Here is a 25000-nt window from a genome sequence, read left to right on the forward strand (position 1 = left end):
TACTTAGCAGTTTTTGCGAAGGGAGAGCCCAGCAAATCACGGCTTCTGGTGTTATAGCCATGGAAAAAGTGCGCGTGACTAAACTCTGAAAGTAAGTACGAAGGCGCTATTCCGTGAAGACATTTATGGACTAAAAGGCATTTGAGATAATTTCTGCGCGCTTGTAGGTTGGGCCAGCGAAGTGTTGATTTTAACTCCCCAGCCCCGATTGATCGACCTTCAATGATACATGCGGCACGTCTATGTAGCTTATCTAGGTAATCTTTGCTCCCAGCCCCACAACTGTCCCAGACAGGAGAACAGTAATCTATTAATGGCAAGACTATAGTATTGTAGAGCATTGGCAAGTTGGCTTGGGGAGAACCTTACGCGCTCGACGCAGAACACCTAATCTTGACGAGATCTTGTTACCAATATATTCTATGTGGTCCTTCCAAGATAGAGTGTCGTCTAGGAGGACCCAAGATATTTGAACTTATTAACCCTTTCTAAACGCGTGTTAGTGATTTCTATAACTAGATCGTCAGCCTCTGCGGTCCTCTGATGGGTACCAACAAGCATAATCGTCGTTTTCTTAAGATGAGGTATTAGAAAATTAGCATGAAGCCAGCTTAGGACATGAGTTAGGCCACCAGTTAACTGAGCTTGAATTTCACTGACAGACTTGCTTGCAAAATAGATACCACGCTACCCTGAGGGACCCCGAAAGGTATAGACTGGGGTTCAGACAAGAGCCCATTTACGCAAACACTTTGAGTGCACGTGGTTAAATATGACCTAAACCACTAGAGGAAGAGCGCTATCTGTTTTGTCTCCAAACGTTCTTGCAAAGAATGTAAGCCTTATAGCATGATTTTGTTTGGTTGGTACTTTTTTTATGTGTTTGATATACGCGGTTCCCAGGCTAAAATAGTACAAGAAATGTAAGGGAAAACTATACTATAGTATAACTCTTTTAACTGAGAAAGTGTTAGGTCATGCCTGAGCTTATCAGTAGCTATGACTCCATTAAAGCAAGAAATTCTTGTACAAATGTATGAGATATGAATTTAAATGAAACTGTTTCATCGACTAGAAAAAGAGAGGAACTGAACTACATGCGAAAGTGTACCTGAAAAGTACGAGAAAGATTAAGTCGAGTCCGAGCTTGCAATTTTTTTGGGGAGAAACATTTTTCTGGTAAAATGGTAATAAACACTTCTCACAAGAGAAAGAGTACTCTGAAGCCTACAACCTTTGCTGTTGTTCCATCTTGATTCGTCCCTAACTGAATCGCTACACCAGAAGAATGGTCCGCTCCCATTCTTGAGGGAAGGAAAATATAAATAACATTTTTTTCAGGGAGGAGAAAGAGCGAGAAAAAGAGAAATAAATGCCTGCATACTGAAGAGTAACACTTGAAGGAATTTCGCGACCCAAAGGTCTGAGGATTAAATTTCCCATAACCCCAATATTATTTTAAAAAATACGCACAATTGAGGGAAGATGAAAAGCAATGAAAGAAATCAATAAAATCCCAAAGCGCCTTCGGAGGATGAATCTTTATTGCCACGCAATGAAGAGGTCTGGGTCCTAACTAGTCGTGAAGTTATTCTCGGGACGCTCTTGTTATGTTGTCTCGCTTGACGATTCTACTATACTAGTATATATCTACATAGAAGCAATCCAATGTAAACCACATTGTACCTGAAGAAGGCTGGTTTGGCCAGCCGAAATATATAGTACATACGTAGTTACTAAATCAAATCTACGTTGTATCAGCTCTGGCTCAAACTATTTATTTTTTCAACTTGCAATTACACCCATGAGATCACTAAGCCAGTTGATCCAACGTACACTGACAGGAATATTGTCCACGGTTGCTTGCTTGAAAACTCTGATAGTTCCTTCGATTGGTGGAGTTCTGAATATGATATTAAGAAAATGAAAAGTGTCGACAATAGCTGTCGAATGATTGAATCTAGTGGCAACATATATTTTGTTTTTCGGTTTTCTTGATAAGTTTGAGAACGATATGAAGTCCAGCCAGAAAGTGTAACATTGTGGCGGAAAACGTTCTGTGCTAAAAGCACAAAGCAACAGTTAAATATAGCTTAGCAAACTCGAATATATGAAAATAAATGAATGAATGAATAATACACAAATAAATAACCTGTCGGTATAAAGTGCCTGCGATCAACCTTTTTGTTAAGTTGTCTTTTTGTTGAATTCCAAGAAATCAGGGTGTGCTTGGTATAACAGAGCGAAACACTTCTATTTCCATGTGAAACCAAAGGGTGTCTTTTTTCGCTTTCACACAGAATTATAAGTATGACAAGCACTTAACAGCCTGTTGGTTTCCTCGTGATCAGTGCAGACATTGAAAATTAGTTATTATTATCTTTAATTCAAAGAGAGCAAATTCCTGTCTGCCTCAAAGACACAGATTATGCTCTGAAAAATCTTTATAGCTGTAGGGAAGCGATCTCTATTGATAAGGGACAGTTCCCCTCTTCTATAATGAGATTAACCCTTGTAAACGCAACTGAAGATGCAAATGAAAAAGAAGTCATCTTTTCGAGGGAAGGAAAAGATAGTACGATGCACTCATCAACAACTGCGGCAATCGCGAAATAACTCACACTTGAAGCAAATCTCCAAAGAAACTGTTGAGTTCATAAATTCATTTGAATAAATCCCGATAGTCTTCCGACCACTCAAATGCCAGCGAAACTTTCGGTTTCGATCTGCATAACAAATATACGAATGAAAACTTCCAAAATTGTCGAAAGGGGCAGTTCTCAATTTTTTTTTTTTTTTTGTAAACTAACGCACGCTAAATCGTTTTCCCTGTTAAACTATGGGTGTCCATTGCGCTTCGTTTGCGGACCAGGGTTGGCACAGTAGTGAGAGCACTGAATCTCCTCTCCGGTACCAATGTGGCCCGGGTTCAATCCCCAGCCTCGACGTCAGTATGTGGATTGAGTTTGTTGGTTCTCTACTCTGCTCCGTGAGGTAACGTAGGCTCCAGTTTTGTCTTCTCGTCAAAAACACTAACATTTGATTTCAGTTTGTGTCAATTTGAGTTGATTTCAACATACAGTGTCCCCAGACACTCGTCGCGTGACAAGCACTTAATACAGCGGTCTCGTTGTCTTTAAAGGGGCTAGGTCACGCAATTTTAGACAATTTCAGCACTGATCGAATGGTCATAGAATTAACTAAAACATCAAAATAACTGTTCAAAACTATAGAAGAACTCTAACAAAACACAGGGAAGCCAAGAAGGGACATGGATGGACAAAACTGGAGAGGATTAAAATGGATTGAATTTGGGTAAATTTGAAAAACGTCGGCCCACCTTTTTTCAAATTTATACCAGTCTATGTCAAAATGTCATTTACACAGCTGGAAAACCATTCTCAGTTATGTGGCCGTGATTTTGCAAATGAAAGACTCTTACTCTGCCAATTTGACGTTTAGAGCTCATAATTAACAAAATTAAAGAAAATTACCTAAAATAGCGTGACCTAGCCCCTTTAACGTCAATGCAAACGCTTCAAATCTGCCCTTAGGAATGTACTAAGAAATTATCGACCGGACTAAAAGCCGGTAAAGACCGGTAAAAACGTTCTTCTCAGTCAAGAAATGTTGATTTTTCTTTATTTGACACTGCGGAAATTACTATCTGCTTTCAAGACAGAGATTGTCTTTCGGAAATCCTCTAAGGAAATAGGTTTCTCATGGTTGCAAGGAATTGAATTCAGAGATTAAAGAATGATGAAGGTCAATTGGACATTTCTTCTCTTCCATGTACTAATTCTTCGAATCTTGTGTAAAATGGGCTCACCAAATCTCATTGCATGTAAAGTTTCATAGGTTCATCTCCTTTGCAATGGAAGGAAAGCATACTATAAATCTACGTAGTCAACGATACTTACCAAAAAACTGCAATCGTAAAAGGACTCGACCACTCTTCAAGCAAAGGTTAAGTACATGTAAGTGAATTCGTTACTGGAATGAAATGCGAGGGGTCTTTTTCCAAGAAGGGCAATGTTATTCAACCTGTATTTCATTGGCTTCTCGCAAGAGACGAGTCCAAAGTCCCCTGATTTAACGGTATTAAAAATGGTACAAGAATGGTCAAGAAACAGAAACTGCAAGACAGTTGAAACGGCTGAAAGATTATTATTTCCATGCGGTTTTGCATTTCCTAGTTTGTCCCATAGAGACTAGTTGTCATCGAAAGGAGATCTCAAAGAAGAGGCAGACGGTTTTTTTTTATTGCGCATGTCATTATCTTGCCGGGTTTGTTTTCAGTACATACAGTAATTTCTTGACTAACACGAGAAGAGTGTTTCCACGAATAAAATTGGTGTGCGGCGTGGATGGTTGATTTGGGGAAAAAAAATTGGAAATTCATCCCCCGATGACGTCCTCCTCATTATAATCTGAAATTGGATCATTCCACTTCGCTGTCAAGCCAAAAAAAAATGTACGAAAATAAAAAATATATATGTTCTTTTTTTTCATTAGAAACGAAACGTCCGGCGAAACGTATCTACTTTGACTTCGTGGTGAATTATTCACACAGTGAGGCATGGTGGCCAATCGAAATCAGAGTTTGTAACTGAACTTCTAGACATATTTGAGATGCAAAAACAACTGATGATAATAACGAAAGGAAATTACCTTAAATGGAGAGTTTTGACTGACGGAATGATTTCCTGAGTTACTTTGGATCCTCTGCATGGACCCACAATTTTAATTCTGGATCCATGCTTTAATAACCGCTAGAACCAGTTTGCATTTTAACGTTTGCCCAGTGGCGGAGAGTCATCGACTAATTGAATACCATTTAGATGACAACAGTTTGCACGACATTTATGCAAGTGACATGACAAAGACTGTTCTCGGAAGGAACACGGAAGTCATCCAGACACTCGGAGTGAAAATATCAGCTTTGGAAATGTCAAGAATTGGTGCGTTTGACATAACAATGAAAAAACTTCTATTTTCCAAACGCGACTGGTTTGAGACTGGACACGCATAGTACTTTTTCTATTTGTAGCAGTAAATCTAATTAAAGGTCGCTAGCGGCCAGCCGTGAAGGCATTGGCCATTTGGAGCGGAAATTCAGGGCTCTGGGCTTCGGTTTTGATCTGTATTAGATATACACAAAAAGCCACTCCAATGGTTGGCAACCCGGTCTCTGTTCAAAGTTTCTTGCAAGAGAGTCCACATATACGCCGGCAAAATAAGATAAAGTTTGTCTACATTTTAATTTCAGGACACTACTTTCTGTTGCGCCCCCGCAAAGAACTCTGAGCATTATATGCTTTGTCAGTCTTGTTCTAGTTTCACTTATGAGTTTAAACGCTTATAAATCAGCACTATTAAATTACAGAAAAGAAAAAAACATTTCAAGAGAGCATTCTTATCAGCCGGTCGAACCTGCCTGAATTTCCAAAATATTCAGTTGACCCTTCTTTATTCCTCAGTGAAAGGGGAAGGATTTCACTATCCCGGAAAAGAGATATAGAAATGTCAGAGATTGATTCAGGTATTTCCCTCTCTTTTGTGTCTAGGGTCATGTAGACATATAACAGGCAGATGTAAAATATTGAGGTTTTTAACAGGGAAGGAAGGAGCAGAAAAGAATACTTACCAACAGCTGCAATTATAAAGGAGTTCGAATACTCTTCAAGCACTCGTCTACTAATTCAAACAGAGGTTGAGTACATAAATAACTATTATATGTGAGGGTCTTTTTCCAAGAAGGTCAAAGCTCCGCCCCTTCGGTGCTAGTTTCTAATTGAATGCTTCCACGTATTCGGGGTAAAAGGCTCATGTGATCCAAGTTGTGATTGAGGCTAATGTATCCTGTCAAAATTGGATTGCTGCACTTCAATTCAGCATAATTAACTGAAAACACCGCCGTGCCAATTGGTGAGGGCATAAGGCGCGTGGAGAAATTTCAAATGGGGGATTATAATACTCTACTGGATCTGAAATTCCGTCGTGCATTAGTTTCACGTTTACGCATTTATTTTGCTTTGTCCATCCTTTAGTAATTAACTTAATCTGACCATGATGTTCGCTCATTTACATGTATGTCAAAGGTTATAAATATCCATGACCAATTTCGTTGTTTTGTTCATTTTTTCGAGTCAGGTGATGTTACTTCAGTGTTAGTTTTAAAAGTTAAAAAAACATTTAGAAAAGAAAAACACAGGCCGCCAAGTCGGTTTTTAAGTAACAGTGTAACTACAAATGTTTTCTTTCCGTCACGTGTTTTAAACCTCGTCCCCGGGCCCTTTCCCTTCAATTTACCAAAGCAAAGGGAAAGGTACTGAGAACGAGGTTGCACTTTGGAAAATTTATCTATACCGTAATTTACCAATTCATTTCATGCAAGACCATGGCCAACCTTTAGTTTTAATATTTTACACTATATATACTTGTTGGGATAACCAAGAATTAATTCTACTCGAAATTTATGGAGGGCCCCTTACCTCAGCTTATCTTCATCAATGCTATATTATTTTCACTAAGCGCCCGTCAACGTCGATAGCGAATTCGTCTCGAGCTTGTATAAAAAATTCGATTAATTTCGTTAGAAGAAAAGGAAGGAGTACTGGCCATTTTCTTCCAAACCTTCGAACAGAAATACGTTTTCCTTCAAGTTATGATTGTTTCCTTTTGGTGGTGCCTTTATTAACTTGACAGTGTCGTCGCACATCAGACCTCCATCTTGGAAAAGGCAATGGGGAAGGTTAGTGGACAAGGGCGGATTGATAATTCAAATATTTCATTCGAAAGGTATTGTATTCGGCATAAATTTTGTCATTTCGCAGTTAATTGCTGCAGGCTATTCGTCTTGGTCATCGCTTGTGATAATTTTATGGAATCTCATCGTGAAAATGCCCTTGGGCGTCCGACCAATCAATTTGAATAGGACAATCGCATGAGTTTTGGAGGGCACATAGTTTATTTGTGACCCGAGTTGCATCATCCGCTCGGGCGCAGATGCTACAAGCTATATGCCCGACAAAAGTCATTTGATTATCATTATTATCAATACACAAGGCCAAATCGTATCAATTCATTTAATAAGAAAAAAATTGTTTAACAGAGATGTAGCATGAAACTATGGTATGGAAATGTCCCTCAGTGTATACAAACAAAGGTTGTGAGAATGAAAGGAATGTATATATTTGAAGTGCGGGTTGTAGACCAAATGTAGAAGTAATCCTCGCACTTAAATAGGACAATCTCATTGGCCGAGCGAAGTTGTTTGACATCTTTGCAGCCAATCAGTAAATGTATTTTCAGCCCGCACATTTCCCGTTTGGCCCAAAAAAAGGCGCGTTTTACAGACGGCAGTTTGTCATTTGGCCGCGCGTACTGATAATAATGGTATAGCGTGACCTTCTTACTGTGAGGAAGAAAGACTCTGATTGGTCAATATTTCAGGAATAAACGTTAAAAAAGCTCACGCACCAATTAACACTTAACCCACTGCATGTCTCTTTCTTTAAAACTGCAACTCCATAAATGCTCTTTTACCATAACGTGTCCAACTACTACGAAAAAAAAAAAAAAATACACAATGCTTGAGTGGAGCCTTAATTAAATAAAGCTTCATTCGATATCTACGAGTTTATCTACCTCCCATTTAGCTTGGGAGACTGCGACCTCTCAGAAAACGAAAACCTAGGTGGAGAGCGGGGGACGCATGGATGAGGCAGAAGCCAAAAATGTGACACAAAAATTTGCTTCTTTTTTAACGGAGTTGATGATGTAGATTGACCACCATATATATACAGGGATTCTAAAAGCTGACGTTTCGAGCACTTCGGATTCGCTCTGACGAAGGGCAGGCTAACGCTCGTCAGCTTTTCGAATCTCTGTCCGGTGGTCAATTTACATTAGCAACTCCGTTAATAAAACCGAAGTTTTGTGTACGACTTCCCCACCGACGCAGCACCACAATTTCTTTAGAAACTACTCCCTTCAGCCAAAAATGTGACCCCGTTTTAAATCCGAAAGGTGAAAAGACGCAGTTAAAAGAAAGAGGTAGTTTCTTTGACCCAGAATTGGTTCTTACCCTGCTCCGATGATTTTCTGGTTTTCTTCCACCAGCAAAATGTTAGGGTGCTCGGAAATATCCTCGCTCAGTGAGGCTAACCTCTGCTCTCTTTTAATTTATGCACAACTATTGACCACCTCAGGCCCGGGTTGCTTGAAGGATGGTTAGCGCTAAACAGTGTTAAATACCATTGAAACGTATGGGTTTTGACACCTCTTGACCAACGGTTAGCCCTAAGGTGACAAGGCTTTGAGCAAGCGGCCCCTGGTAAGACCTGGTAATTATTTCTGGTATTTAACTTAGCGCTAAATACTTCTTGGCTAAATTGGGCTGTCGGAACTTAACTCACCGACTACAGTCCTTCTCAGAACAACAAGTCAAATCAAATCAAAAGAAATCATCTTTATTCAAAGTATTTGAAAAATACAGAAAAAAAAAAGAAAAAATAAACACAAATATAGGTTATATTGCAAACAGCTCCTTACTTTTCAATAAGTAAACAATGCTCTCGGAAGATCACACTTCATCTATGCATCACCACGCCTTTATACTTTGGACAGTATTACAAAACAAGTTTACTCTATGTACCCCCTCTATATATTAGACGAATCCATTCTTATCAACGATTTGAACCATTCTTCTGAATGGTCGAATGAGGTGGATTTACTTATTCAGTTTTTTTATATGCCCAAGATTGATGCACAACATTGCACAGAGTAGAGAGGGCAGAACCTCACCTAATTACGCAGATATTTTACATGGCTAAAGATTACCTATAAAGTTGGGGAAATCCATCTCAAAAAGTACTTCGAATTCACATTTGGCAGAAAACTCAGGCATTCTAGTCCAATCGCTACATCCACTTAAAAATGAAACGAATCCAATATAAAAAAAAAAAAAAAACCCGCATCAAAATTCTAATCTTCGGCGTAGCACGTTTTTCGATTTGTTAAATGACTGGTTCCTAAGATTATAACCTGAGTGGTTTTGTGCCTCATCATTTCTGAGAGTGTTGAATACAAAAGAGAAGCGGGCGAAGAAAACTGAAATGGCTTCCCTTTTTACGTGGCTAAGCTTCGCCAGTTGAAACAAGGATACATATTCATCGTAGACACAATATCAAGATATACTATTGCAATTTATAATTAAGAGAATCAGTTGACACGTAGTCTCACTCACTTTCCCTAGTTTTAATCGCTTTTACCAGGAATTCCTTCACAAGCTTTTATTGCAATAGCCATGCCTGTGAGGGTAGTGTTGCAGGCCGTTCCAGTGGGGATGACCCCACATGTTCCAAGGTAGAGATTGTCATAGCCCCATACTTTTGAGTGGGTGTCTACCACACTGTCTTTCTCACTTGTTCCCATGCGGCAGGTGCCCTATGAAAGAAATAACAGAAATTACTATTTTTCTAATTCAAACCTGTATTGATGTCATTTACTCGAAAATTGTCAGGAGATTTTCGGCCAATCAAGAAGAGGGAGCCATTTTAAGCAAATACCAAATGAATGAAAATGAAGCCCGATTTGAATGAAAAAACCAAATATTTAAATGTTATTTGCTAGTACATTCCGTAGAGTTTAACACAATTAACAACAGAAACTACAACAACCTTTTATTTCCACATTTATTAAATGCCATATAATGATGACAAATATAGATATAATTAACAAAAAAAGACTATAGAGAATATGTACACTGCGGTCAAAGCTAACGAGCACTAGCTTTCGAGTCACGATGAACATAAATACAGAGTCCAAGATATTACAATTAAAATAATTGAAATATAATGGACATACAAATTAAGTTAGAGCGATAAATAGAATACATACCAAGTACCGGCAGTACCAAGTACAGAATGATAAAAAATGACTGACGTACTAACATGCATTATTACTACCGTACATTTACGTGTATTTAACAATTAGACCCGTAGCCCGTAAGGGCTACGAGTCAATAGCCCATGAGGCGAAGCCGAATGGGCTATTGACCTGTGGCCCTTGAGGGCGAAGGGTCTAATTGTTTTAGTATCACCCAAATAGTCGGCCAGACAAGGCAATAATAAAGTTAGCAAATGCAGGTTGAAGAAATGTTTATTTGGGAATAAAACGAAAGAAAGCGTCACGCTTTTCGCTACTCGAAGACTATTACTAATAGTCCTCTAGTAGCATAGCCAATCAAAATGCAGGATTTGCATTAGTCCACTAGTTGCGTGATACTAATTAAATATAGTGTACTATACAATATCTATACAACTGTAGGGTATAATACACATATTTATGTAAAACAAAGCAGTCAAAAATACCGAGAAGGGATCGTTAGAAACCATGTCCAGGTGCCTGCGTCAATATGTATTCGACAATCCCTGCGAATGTTCACGCATATATTCCCGCATTGAGACAGTCAAATTCAATTCACCTGCGTTTCCTTAGTCGTCTGCTATGTTCAGGCTTCATGTTCGTTCAATGTGTTAACAGCCTGCATGCAGCCGTATGTAAAACGAGGCTTGAAACATTACAAACGATAATCTGTCAGTTATGAAATAACACATCGAATCTACAGTCTTCGCAAACAACGAAGCTTACTGCAATATTTAAAAACGTTGCCATGAGCGCACAGTGCCGGGCTATGTGTGCTATAACCAATCTAAAATATATATTTTTTACTTCAAGTAATATAGGATACAAATGATACAGGAGTCGTGGGTGAATTATTTAACTGAAAAGGAACTATTGTTTGTAAGCAACTCAGTAAAGTCAGTGGTTAGAAGGACAAGAACTGAATTTAGCAGTGACGGAAAAGGTTTCCACTTGCTCGAGAAAGCGGTCAGACAGTTACTATTAAGTGCTACTTGTCAATCAATTTGAATCAGAGAATTTAACTTGCTCTTAACTTCTGAGACTCTCCAGCTAGCTAGTTTACGGGAATGAAGATGAAATCTTGAAAGTAAAAGAACAAGATCAATGGCTGTGCTATCGAAACGTCAGTCACTACTAACATTCCTTCCTCAGAACTACCGTTCACCCAGACGTTCAAATTTCATCGGGGTCAGTTTACCTCCTTGGTTCAAACCACTTTCTATTAATTCAGTTCTCAACAAAAAATCATGGTTCGTGGCACCTTCGATATAAAAACTTGAAATGGAATCTTAAATCTAACGAGCTCGTGGCAGAGGAATATTTTGAAATGAAATTTTGATACATTCTTCGCTTCTTGTCGAGGTGTTTTTCCAGTTTGGCAACACTTGGCGCGATCATAAGGGCAAATGAGCCAATTAGACAGCTAGAAACACAGTATCAATGAAAAGGTCTAGTAAATACATCCGTTCGTGTCTACTGGTTTGGAGAACAAAATAATTGTCTCAATGTGTCTTTCATTGCTTGTCTCACTTCTTTTATATTCCAAAAGTACAAAATTGGATTTAAAGTTGAGTTGAAGAACATTAAAGTTAATGTGACATACAATGCAAGGAAAAAAGTTGACGACTGTCTTGTTTGAATTTCTCGATACGCGAAAGGCGAGACAACCGCATACGGAAAATTACAAAAAACTGATGCCAATTGCAGCCACATTGCAGTTGCCACTGTCTTTCTGTATCGTGCAATATTCATCGGAATCCTTCGATTCGCTTGTTCCTGAGCTTGTTTTTGTGCTTGAGTTTGATGACGACGCAGTCTGAGAAAAATCGTGGTGTAACAATAGATGGCTGTTATCAGACTAAGAGGTGTACCCGCAGCTATGCAAATTTCCCAGGCATTGTGGCTGTAAAACCCAAGTGCGACACTTCAGTTACCTAGACAGACCCAGATGGCGATAACAAACATATATACTCGCCTTAGGGTCACGACTTGTCTGTACCTGAGACCCAATAACAAAGCCAGAAATCTGTCCACGCTTATGGCAGTCATTGTCCATAACGATACTGGAAACGAAGTGGTGCCTCCTATCACATGAGCAATGTAGAAATGGTGACAAATCTGCCACCTTTCTAGCACCATGGAGATCCAGTAAATAACCATAGTTATTTCTACGATGCCAACACAGAGATCGCTTGCCACCAAATTTCGAAGCAAAACTTTAGAGGGCGAGTGAAGCGAGGTTTCCTTGTTAAGGGCGATTAGGATTGAAGTATTTTCCGTAACTGTAGTAATGGCAAGAACATCGTTGATGACTGATAAACATATCAGTTGGTTATGTAAACCTCTAGTCAACTCTTCCAAGCAGAATACGCTAGCATTAAATGTTGTCAGAGTCATTCTTATGCGGCAATCACTCCGGAACGATTAAATACGTCAGGTTGGCAATTTCTTTGGCGTATTATCTCTCTTTTGGGTAATTAAAAAAAAAAGATTAAAGTTATAAGATTAAAAGTTTTGGCCGTGTTATCGTCCGAAGAGATAAATGCAGAGGGTGTGGTTAGGAAGCAGAAAATGTGATGTTAACTGTTTACAATCAACGATCTCTCTCTGCGAATTCACTTGAAGATGCAACAGATGTTCAAGAAGAAGGGATAATATAATGTGTACCTGTCAAGTTTAGAAAGGTTGTTAGTAATATACACACTCCTTATTAAACCAAAAAACGACACTGTTTGCTCTAAAAAAGTTCGCCTTTTATAATGGGCACAGTAAATAAGAAAAGATTTTGTAGAACTGAGATCAACAAATCGCATCATTTCGCCATTGTCAAATGTTAAAGAAATTGGATCATTCGTAGCAGCTGCGCACAACCCTCTATATAAAGTATGACCCACCAGATGACCAAAAACCACTTAACATGAGTTGAGTTGAAGTATAATTTAGGTGTGAAATAATATGAATTGGCAGGAAAGAATGAAAGTGAAAAACGACAAAAAAATGTATATATCCATTGGGGCGAAAGTTCTTCTTTATTTTCTTTCCATGATAGCGTTGCGGAAGGCACGCTCTGATTGCTATTCACCTCCGAGCAACTCGAGATGGATTTGCGTACGAAAATATTGTAATCGCTGCAAGACAAAACGTGTTTAAATCATCTTTTTGTGGTATATTTGTCACCGTTGTGATATATAATAAAACAACTATTCACCTCAGTGGTGAATAGTTGGTTGATGGGCTAATTGTGGATACTTGTTTACCTCACCACTTCGCAGCTCGGTAAATATCCACAAGCCACCTCCACTTCGGCGAATAGTTGTTAATACATCATATTCGTATTCTCAGCATTGGACTGCAACTAGCTCGTAATGGAGGCTAATGCGAGCAAATATATTTAAAAGTAGGTGCATTTGAAAAGATTCTCCAGCATGCATTAGCCTCCATTGTAAGCTAGTTCCAGTCCAACACTGAGAATACGAATACGGTCTATGACACCTACATTTTGCGGATATACTTGCTGCTAATAATATATTTAGATTTGACAATGATGGCATTAAGTAATGGCAACATCATGATATTGTAGCTAACAAATTGTAGTCCTTCCTTGTTTTAAGATTGAATGCCAACCTTTTACATGCAGAACATAATTCATTATTCTTAAACGACCGAGGATTTTCCATGCATTCTGAAAATTCTAAATTCAGGTACCTGGTAACTTTTTTTTTTCTTCAGCAGGAAGAATTCATTGTTACACATTTTTAAATTCACAATGCTATCATTCAGAAACTAGCAGAAAGCTTCCCCGCTGACCGTTGACAGTCAATTATGGGTTGGAATTAGTTGCATGAGGCAGCTGTTAAAAGAAATGGTATAACCATTCGTTCTGAGTAAGTGTTAACTCTAAAAACGTTTTTACGTTAGAAGGTTAGGGCTTGAAAAGGAAAGCCCCGGAGTTGGAAAAATGGAACAGGTATTTTCCTCCTGTCACAAATCGCCTTCTCAAGCGCGTTTGCAAGACGGAAGAGTATTCGTCGCAAAGGTCATTGGAGGGAGAACCACGTTATGATCCAGTAACTACATCGTGTATTCTTTAAGTAGTTAACAGTGTATATCACTCTTAAGTTTATCAAGGGAAGCGGACCGAGCTGTCTCAGTTTTTTTCTGTAGAATAGCGGAGATCATACACTTGAATAATGTCATTTGCAATACATTAATTCCATGGTAGAACCACACTAAAACGTGACGAGGGCCGGTCTATTTTGCGAAGAGTCGGTTTATGAGCATTACGAGAGACATTTACGAGTCAATCCTTTATCAATAAGTATTACCGGTTGCCCCAGGTTCAAATCCCGTTTTGACCTCTAGTTTGGATTTGTTTCCGATTTTCCCAGATTCAACTCTACCACGCTTTGTAAATAGCCAACTGGTTTCCTCCTGCCAGTTGGGATTCTTAATCATGTCTCTGTTAAGTTTGAGTTGTTTCTTTCAGATAATTTATCAAAAAGTGGGGTGCCTGTATGGGCCTATATGAGCCTATATGAGCCTGTATGGGCTCGTACCGGTACCATGTAGCCCGGTACTACCTGTCACATGGTCGGGTGGTCGGTGACTAAACTGGCCCCCCACACCTGTCTAACCAGTCAGGTGGAGGAGGGTGCGTGGACACCCAGCAGAACTAAAAACAAAATCTGTCAAAGGGCGGATGCCTAGTTGCCAACGGCTATCCACACCCGGAGAGGAGATGGGCACCATCGGAGTCCTTTGCCCTTTGAAACACAATGATGCTGGATCAACAGAATACTATCATACCGGATAGGAGCCCGGGTTAAAAATGGCCGCGCTTGCCACTGAGGGTGATCAGGGCGGCAGTGATAAGTTAGCTACTGATTGCCGTCTGCATCAATATCTTGTTAAGGTACGTGGAATGTTAGAACTCTTTTTACGAAGGGGAAGCTCGAACAACTTCAGATCGAAATGGATAACTATCGTTATAATATCCTTGGATTAGCGGGGATGCGGTGGACTGGAGTTGGTGAAACAAAGCTAGATAACGGAGACAAGATTTCGTGGAGTGGAGAATCAAAGAGATACGAAAGAGGAGTGAGATTTCTCGTGAAGAAAAACACCACCAGATTATTCCTTGAGTGCAACTCTATATCTAGCAGGATAATTCAGATTAGAATTGCTGCGCAACGCCATGCACAATCTCAATATTATCCAGATCTATGCGCCGACATCATCATCCACAGAAGAAGAAATTGAGTCCTTCTACGACGAACTAGAGAAAGCTATTGACAACTCAAACAAAAGAGACTATCTGATAGTGATTAGGGACTAGAATGCACAGATCGGCGGTAACCCCGTGCCAAATTGGAAAGGTGTCGTAGGCGGGTATAGTATGAGAGCAACCAATGAAAGAGGAGAGAAAGCATTAGAGTTTGCAGAAAGGCACAAGTTAGTGATTGCTATATTTATAACTCAGTATTTAAACACAAACGACTCAAATATGGTAACTTGGTATTCTCCAAACGGCCAGAGCTATCAAATTGATTTCATAATGTTTAGCAACAAATTAAAATCTTGCATACAAATGAAGGGTACCAGAACCTTTCCTGGAGCAGATGTTGGGAGTGACCATGATTTGGTGATGATGAGGATAAAAATCAAACTATTGAAAAAGCGTAAAGAAAAAGCAGGGTATCATCAAGTACGACGTTGAATTGCTGAAAGAGCCCAACATTGCCGAACAGTTCAAAGCACAAATAGGTGACAAATTTGCACCATTGTTACTTATAAGCGATGTGAATGAACAAACAGACCAATTTAAAGAAGTCATGAATCAAGCTGCGGCAACAGTCATTGGTAAAAAGAAGACTGCAAAGAAGCCATGGATCACGACCGAAATGTTAGATAAATGTGACAACCGAAGGAAACTGACAGGAAAAAGAAAAATGAGTGATGAAGACATGAAAAAGTATAAAGAGGCAAACAAAGCTGTTAAGAAAGAGATAAGAAACGTGAAAGAAAGGTGGATCAAGGAGAAATGCGAAATTATTGAGAATAATCTTCATAGAAACCCAAAGCAGTCTACGAGACGGGCAAAAAGCTTTCGGAAGACAAGAAAAGAAACGCAACAACTATCATTGAATGCAGGGATGGGAAGATGTTAAATCACGTTGAAGATGTTCTAGGGAGATATAAGGAGTATTGTGAGGAGCTGTTCAATTATCAAACTGATAAGGATGACACAATACTGGACCTCTTGAAGAGTGCTGCAGTTCCAAATGAAACAGCTCCGCCGATTATTAAGGCGGAGGTCAGAGAAGCTGTGAGAAGTCTAAAAGACAACAAATCCCCTGGGGTGGATAACATTCAAGGAGAGCTACTGAAGTCTGGTGGAGAGGAAGTCATAGAGATACCGCAGGATATTTGCAACAAAATTCTAAAAACGGGAATTTGGACCGAAGACTGGACAACGTCAATAATGACTCCAATCCCAAAGAAGGCATCGTTTAAGTGTGCTGAGTAAAGTAAAGTAAAGTAAAGTAGACTTTATTTAACGTCGATAACTCGTAACAGTAATTCAACTGACAAACCTGAGGTCGACGGTGCGCTCATTTTACTCCCCCCTCTCCATCAGTGCTCCGTTTTACGGGTATTTAAAGCTACTTAGCTACACGGAAAGGAAAGGAGTCGAAACAAGGATGCGAGATCCGGGAATCGAACTCAGGACCTCTTGCACCAAGGCCGCGCACTAACCGACTGTGCCATCCTTAGAACAATTGCATTTATCAGTCATGCTAGCAAAGGAATGTTAAAGATCCTTCAAAAGAGAATTGTACCAACTGTGAAGTCTCTGTTGGATGATTGCCATGCAGGTTTTAGAGCAGAAAGGGGTACCTCGGGGCAAGTAACCAATCTCAGAATATTGTGCGAAAAAGTACATCAAACACTTGAATTTCGTTGATTACAGAAAAGCATTTGGTAGGGTATAGCATGATGCTATATGGGCAGTTCTGAGTAAAATATGGGATAGATGAGAACATTATGAGAGCACTTTAGCACCTTTATATGAAGTCAACAAGCAAAGTGAGGATCGGAACAAAATTTAGCGAGAAGTTACTATGTGGCGCTGGGGTGAGACAAGGGTGTGTTTTGTCGCCAAGTCTTTTTAATGTCTTTTTGGAGATTATAAGCAGATCAGTCGGAGAGTCCACAGCTGGTGTTTGTGTTCAAGGTCTGCTGGTGAATAACCTTCGATTCGCTGATGACTTTGCTTTAATCACAGACAACAGCAGCGATTTACAGGACCTTACCAATAGACTGAACACAGAGTCGACGAGATTCGGAATGGAGATAAGTGCAAAGAAGACTAAGACCCTTGTAGTATGTAAAACACCTGAAACATTAAGATCACCTGTTAAGTTGTCTGGGAAGCAGTTGGAGCAAGTCAAACAGTTTGTGTTTGGGGTGTAATATGCCTGATACAGGTAGATCGACAAATGATGCTAAAATACGAGCAGCAATGGCCATGTCGTCTTTAATCACAATGGATGAATCGTGGAAAAGCCAAAAAATTAGCTTCGTGGTCAAACTGAGATTATTACGATCGATTGTGATTTCTGTTTTACTTTACGGATGCGAATCCTGGACATGTAGCAAAGAGATTTTAAAGAAGATCAATGCATTCGAATTTAAGCGCTATAGAAGACTACTGGGCATCTCTTGTAGGGATAGACGCACAAACGAGTCAGTGAAAAAACAGGTGGAAGGCTTAGCTAGAGTAAAGACACCCCTAATCCAAATTGCGCAGGAAAGGAAAATGAAATTCTTCGGCCATGTCACAAAACATCCCAATGAGCTTAGGTTGGCTAACACCATCATGTATGGACGAGTCCCTGGAAACAGAGGGCGTGGCAGGCCAAGGAGAAGTTGGGTAAAGGACGTCTGTGAGTGGACACGCAGTAAGCCATCGCAAGCTATTAGACTGGCTGAGATGGGAGAATTAAAAATAATCCAGATTCAGAGTGCGTCTACGGATCCTGAGAGATCTTTGGCGTAAAAGAAGAAGGGGTGCCTGTAAACTAGCTTGACGGCTAAGTGCACTTCCACTATAAACAAAGCATTTACTAACTAACTAACTAACTAACTAACTAACTAACTTACTTACTTATTACCGCGTTTCATAAAAACCAAATGTTTCTCTCTACACCGACGCACCCCAAACACTGTTTCTCTTCAAACTAACCTCTTCATGAGTTAACTTACTACGCGCCAGAAAAGCTTAGAAAGATTTTGAGTAAGATACAAAAACCTCTTTTAAACGCACGAGCCTCAGTGTTTACTCCATAAAACTTTAGCTTTTATAATGAGTACAGTGAATCAAGAAGAAAAAAAAACAGGTGGAGAATTGTTTTAAAACAAGGAGAGCCCATTGCTTTCATGCCAAAATTAAAGAACTTTCGCATCAGCAGAGAGCAGAAATCATTACCTTGTTACAACAATTCATTAAAAAGGGAGATTTTGCAGGCTTGTCATGCTACAAACTCCAAAACAATCATTGCAAAACTTCTTTCTCTTGCATATTTACTGCGGAATTACACTATAATTAGTGACTTTGTTACCGAGACCGCGCAAACCAAACCTTCCCTCCATTTTCTCGTCGTTAATCCTTTACACTTCCATTCTGAGAGACCCTAATTCTTTCTCTTTCGTTCAGTCTTATAGTTCTAATCAACAAAGGAATAAATAACTTTTACTAACCGAGAAGGGCGTCGCTGTATTTTGTAGCCTGTGCTTTATCTAGTTCAATTAGGGCCCAAGAGCGAAGCCCGAGGGCCATTAAGTAAGGCCGTAAGTAAGGCCCGAGAAAATGAGGCCATGGTAACAATAACAGGCAAGCTGTTCCTTACGGGCCTATAATTTCTTCGTAGCGTGTACTATGTTAGTACTACAATAATTAACAAGTAGACCCGTAGCGCGCCGCAAAGGCAACGGGTTGATAGCCCATGAGCCGAAGCCGAATGGGCTATTGACGTGTGGCCTTTGAGGGCCAAGGGTCTAATAGGCCTTTTGCAACTAACGATCACATGGTACAAAATCCGCCATGCTGGAGGGCAAGCTCATTATTATTCTCCCACTGGGACATTAAAACAAAGAGATCTGAACCAGTCAACCTTGTCTTGTCTTTGTTTTAATGTCCCAGTGGGGGAATAATAATGAGCTTGCCCTCCAGCATGGCGGATTTTGTACCATGTGATCGTTAGTTGCAAAAAGCCTATTGTTTTAGTACCACCCAACTAGTCGGACAGAAAAGGCTATAATAAAGTTAGGAAATACAGGTTGAAGAAATAATAGTCATCTATTAGCGTAGCCAATTAAAATGCGGGATTTGCATTAGTCCACTAGTTGGGTGATACTAATGGTATTTATATAGTGCCGTTCGCCGGACGCATTTTAAGAACCGTTAAGTTTCTCAATTGACAGATGAATATCCAAAATTGATCATGTTATTATCAGTCACAACACTCACAGTTACACGAACAGCGTGATCGAGCAATTCGAATTCCAAGACGTTACAGGGAACTTGCATTAGCCAAAACGCTGAGAACTTAATTGGTTTTGGCTAATTTCATTTGTGAAAACAAATGAGGCGCTGTGATTTTGTGCTATTCGTTCAGTGTAACGAAATCGCAGCCGTCCAGTAACCGTTTTGACGATCAACTGAAAAGTGTCGTAACAATGACAGGAACCAACAAGTGAAGTGACTTACAGTAAAATGCAAATCTAATCCCGGCTTCTGAAAAGATGGCTCGGCTCCTGGAAGGAAGCCCCCAAGGCTTTTAGCAGCCACCAGCATGTCTTCCATCATTAAGTGAGCATTGTCGCTATCTTTCTTGCTTAGGTTCACTTTGAAGGTGGGTTGAGGCAACCCAAACGTGTCCTTGTTATCATCTTTGGTGCTAAACTCAACGCAGTTGTCAAAACACGGTTGCATTATTCCGAACCATCTCAAGTCGACAATGAGGCGCGTATCCACGTTCGGGGCCACACCCCCATAAGAGAAGGCATCACGGTGCACTTGACAGTGCCAGGGACGGCCTTCAGACACTGGAATCCAACACTGAAAGAGAGCATGAACTTTAGGCCCTTTACATACCATTCTGAACAGAAATGAATGGCTCATAAATGGTATACCTGTGGTTGTGGGTCAGTGGTCGGAATTGGTATGGGATCATCCGGGTGACTTTCTCGGTATTTTGCCACCATTTCTTTCCATTCCGGATTTTCCACAATGTCGTCTACGATTTTCTGAAGCAGTACAACTTGACAGAAGGCCAATGGTTGGTAACAGAGGTAATGACCCAAGGCAGTTGGCCTAATCTCCGAGTTGAATAGGATTTGAGGTGTGAGGATGGCCCCTGCTGCTATAATAAATGTCTTCGCTTTTACACGGTAGCTACTCTTGTTTAGGAGGTCCCTAACCTCGGCATAGGTAACCTTTTGGGTTCCATGGCCACTGTCGGTGTAGATCAGTTTAACGCACTGCCACATTTCCTAAAAGTTGAAAAACACAAGAAGCTGCCATTTAGTGCTTATGCACTGGCTCTAACCCTTGGCCTCCAGCGTTTCAGCACTTGTCTATCATGTCTAAATCACACCAACGTTCAATTTATTGAGGCTTTTCTAGCATGCAGTGTACCGTTGTAAATCTCCAAATGCATTTAGAAAACCCTTCACAAATGATGTTTTAGTTCCGGATAAGTTGCAGTAGGCTGCAGTCGCTATAAATTCCTTGCCTTAACCAAATTAAACTTAGTGACTGTTAATTTTTTTCCTTGTCTTGGAACTGCGCCGTGGAACTGTTTTAACTGATAAACTCAGTTAAACTATTAAATGGATGTCGTTTCATCCATTCTTCAAAAATTCTATAATCGAGACATTTTATCGGGGATTACATTGAGCTTTTGATTTCTAAGACCAAATTTGTTCCTTGACTAAGTAGAAGCTCTGGAAACCAGATAATTGCATAAAATGAAGTTTTTCTGGATCGCGCTTATTAAAAGCTTCTTAGACTTACAATTTACTTGCAGGAAGGAAGGGCATGAATAAGAGCGAGTCGTCGGTTTCCATCAAGCTTACTGCATTTATTTCTTACGTAAAGTAGGCTACCTTTAAATTAAATCGGTTTTTTTCCTTGAGTGCAGTTAGCATGTCTTCACCAAGCACAGTGTCTGCACCACTCCATGTAATAAACTCCGGAGCGTCCTCACGTCTTACTCCAGCCAGCGGAAGGTACTGTGGTATAGCTTCTTTCTTTGTGAGATGTGGATAGGTGGACCGTAGAGTATCCCTCACAACGGTATTACGGATGAAGTGAGTGACGCCGGAAGGCGCTCCACCTCCGAACTGATCGATCTTAGTATCGTCAAACATGTTCTGGTTGGTTTTCAGAATAGTTTCAGCCTCCTCGTACATTTTGTCCCATTCGTGAGGGGGTAAAAGCGAACTTCGTTCAATTGTCGGGTGTTCCCGTGGAGTGCATGCTGTCCAGTGAGTGGCCATTCCCCCTACAGCATATGTAGCCGCAGCATCAGGTAGATTTTCGTAAGGACTTTGTTCTGGATTCTCATTATTACCTACAAATCTGAAAAGGAAAGAAGAAAGCCTGGATGGCTACGCAACGTTGTTTTTTATACAGTCGGTGACCAATCACTACGGAGAAATAAATAGTGGTGTTATGCGTATTAACCACACGTATTGTAAGGACTGGGAGGCTCGAAGAGTTTTGCACACGCAACAAAAGTGCGTTTTGAATAAAAAAGAAATACAACACTGGCGATCCTTTCATTAGGGAAGCGTTTTGATATTTGATTTGTAAGGGTGTCTACGAAACCCAACTGTTGCTATGGCAACTATACTATTTTAGACAGATTTTAAGGATCTTTAAGCTACATCGTTCGCTTTTTTCTTGTAGAAAATTCTGGCATCTGAACGTTGAGCTTCGTATTTCATTGTTTGGCGCAGTTACGCTTCATTCGGGCAGAATTCTAAAATCATAAGAAGAACTGTAATGAAATTGTCCTTTCTCAAACGTGTAGAATGATTAGATGAAAAACAACGATGACACCGTAATTATAAAACCTTCTATTTTCAAATGTGCTGCGATTCATTCAATCGAAACTTAGGTTGAGCTGGCCATGTGCTTCAAGCCGTAGCACTGATTATAGTTTTACAGGCATTTGTTAATGAGTACCATGGCAGATTTCGTTTCTTTCGGCATCCAATTTAGGCATCTGAGGGATCTTTCGATTCCCTCGATCTGGTGCAAGGGGAGTTGGTAATGTCTTGCTTTCTCATTTTTTACATCGTGCAAGAATTTCAGATCACTGGCTTATCAGCCAGAGTTCTGTGTGTGAACCCTCTGACTTCAATACAAATTTGTTGGGTTATCAAAAACAAATGTTGTCAATTTCAACGAAATGTACAGCAATATTACTATCTATTAGATACACCAGTTCGGTCACGGACCTAGTATTTTTTCAGATTTCGAAAACCGCATCATTTCTCTTACCAGGAACCCACCAGCACGTGCTCCCGCTCTTCAGTCCCGTCCACACGAGCAATTCAGTTTATGAGACAATTGTATGTGGCAAATACATTTGATCGTGTAGATAGCACCGTGACAACAAAGAATAATTGTTGGCATTTGCGGTTACCAGTGGGTCAGCAATGCCTTTGTACAACAGAAATAAAGCAGAAACAAGGCGAGTTGCCCGCGGGCCGTTCTCCAGTGGCGGTCACTAAGAGGGAGGAATTTGCCACATTTATGTAAAGAGTCGTCTACAAGAACGTTTTTTGGTATTTGACAACGTTGGTGGCAGAATAACGCCAACATGCATGTTTGTAGTTGTCTTTTTTCAGATTTCCATGTCTCAGCAAACTAGTGCGACCACTTGCAAAGTGCAGGGCTTTCACTATTTAGCAATATTTTATAGCAAAGCCGGGGAAAATTGTCGTCATAAATAAATTTGTCACATAAAAATTGGAAAAATTTCCTCGTCTACACGAGCAAATAAAACCTATGACACAAAAAGTTTCTCGGGTGAACGGGGATTTACCTTATACCAGAAACACATGACATTGAAGCGTGTATAAACTTGCAACTCTTTTCGTTGAGCAAAGTTGGGGATTTTACGACACCAATTTTTATGCCCAAATATGGACAATAATAAGATCGAAGCTGCACACACGGGAAAATTCAGAGCCGGGGGTTTTTTGAGTTTAAAAATTTCCTTATTTGGGTGTATTAAACGTAGCTCGTGTATTTTCCCGTGTGTGCAGCTTTGATCTTATTATTGTCCTCGTGGATCCGCAGACTACTTTGACAAGATTATGATCAAATTCATTGTCAATAACAGGACAGACGCATGAAAAACTGACATCAATTTGTTTTTTACAATAACAAAAAGGCAGAGGTGCCAGTCTGGCGTGACAGGAAATGATTAATTTCGGAACCCGCACCCAATCAAATATTACAATCTCAAACCTCTGCCGAAGGTAACAGGCTAAAATATGCAGAATAAAGTAATACGAAGCGACGGAAAACAAATAAAAAATAACAAAAGAAGTGACAAAAAGGGAGGGAAGTAAGGAACCGTCAAACTCGACTGAGCTGGTGTTGAGTTGGAGGTAACCTGACTGACCAATGACGCGGCAGTCCAGCCTGCTCATTACCATAAATTAATTTATTTTCCCGTGCTCTTTCTTGCTCTTTTCGCCGTTTTTCGTCACCCTCGTACAGCCTGTTTTCTCGTGCTCTCAGTCACTTTCTTTCACGATGAGCATCGCTTACTCTTCGCCTGCATACTGTTTTTATCCTCTCTCTCCCTCTCTTCCGGCTTTCCTCGTTGTACAACATGTAAATTAATACTGTGTTTGTTTTGGTTGTCTTTGAAATTTCTGTTTGTCTTACTAAAACGGAGAGTCAAATGCAGTACGCCAGCCATGCAATTGCAATTTCCCGCCGAAAAAGCGCGGGTTCCAGCAGTGCGATATTTTGAGTATTAGCTTACATGAAAAGTTGAACGGAAGGACGGTCGTACGATGACATCATAACCAAAATTTCTCGGGGTTACCATATTAGACAGAAGGAAAAGAAACCTGCTTTTTTCCTGTCTCGTCCCATTCCCTTCTCGTTTCTTTTACTAATTTACATAATAGTAACTTTTCCTGTCGCGCAAGGATTTCAGGAACAAAACAAACTACTCAATCGTAGTCTATGGGACCAGTAACATTAATCACAGAATAACAAGAAAACATGCACTAATCATAAAATAACCGGCACGTACCCTTTATATTTGTCAAGATCCACCTTGAAGGCACCAGGGTCAAGGCAGGGTACAGCACTTTTATCAACAGGCACTGAAATAGTATGCAAGTGACCCGAAATCACGCCAGTAAACTCATTGACGTTACTTTGATACAGGTAAGAATTTTTCAAATGCCAGCCTGGATTCTCAGAAAGCTTTGCTCCAGCGTCGATCATGAAAATGCTTCGTCCTTTCTCGTGGAGTTTTCTTGCAAATGTGCAACCCAGCGGTCCTGATCCAACAACCAACACATCGACTTCCACTTCAGGCGTGCTAGTGCTGCTAAGGAGTAGAGTTAAGTTAGAATAGCCTGCTTTGATGAGCAAAATGGCAAAAAAAAAAAAACAACAACAACAACAGTACTTTAAAAATGTTCTCCTCCTCCTCCTATAGAATTAGGGAGTTTGAAGATGACGACGGCTAGGCAACGCCAGAAAGGAATAATATGAAAAAGTGATCGCGCTGAATGTGCAGCACATTTCCTTGGCGCTCTTTTCAAATCAACAACGTGAAAAAACCAAATTTAAGGTTTTGACGACAACGTGAGCACACCGTTATACGGCAACAAAAACGTCACTTTTTATTGGACTACTCGCTGTATACACTGGCATTTTGGGCGCGTCCCAGAAGGCTACTTGTAGCTATTGTAGCTTTATAAAAACGCGGCTTGCGTAAGCAATTGCCTGTTACTGATTGTTTAC

At 40.1% G+C, this 25000-nt stretch overlaps 1 protein-coding gene across 2 annotated transcripts in view; it reads right to left on the reverse strand.

Annotated features, from left to right (window-relative positions):
* Window positions 1–8454: 8454 nt before the first annotated feature.
* LOC138008808 (uncharacterized) overlaps window positions 8455–25000 on the reverse strand; it is a 21821-nt gene continuing 5275 nt past the window's right edge. Inside the window, exons 3-7 of one of the 2 annotated variants that reach the window (XM_068856108.1) lie at window positions 24279–24581; window positions 21100–21574; window positions 20125–20484; window positions 19700–20050; window positions 8455–9450 (exon numbers count right to left, since the gene is read on the reverse strand). In XM_068856108.1, coding sequence (XP_068712209.1) covers window positions 9262–9450; window positions 19700–20050; window positions 20125–20484; window positions 21100–21574; window positions 24279–24581 — 1678 coding nt within the window. In that variant the 3' untranslated portion in view covers window positions 8455–9261. The remainder of the gene's footprint in view (window positions 9451–19699; window positions 20051–20124; window positions 20485–21099; window positions 21575–24278; window positions 24582–25000) is intronic. The other variant, XM_068856109.1, reaches the window with a different exon arrangement.

This window comes from Montipora foliosa, chromosome 6, assembly GCF_036669935.1.
Source record: "Montipora foliosa isolate CH-2021 chromosome 6, ASM3666993v2, whole genome shotgun sequence".
Classification (NCBI taxonomy): Eukaryota; Metazoa; Cnidaria; class Anthozoa; order Scleractinia; family Acroporidae; genus Montipora; species Montipora foliosa.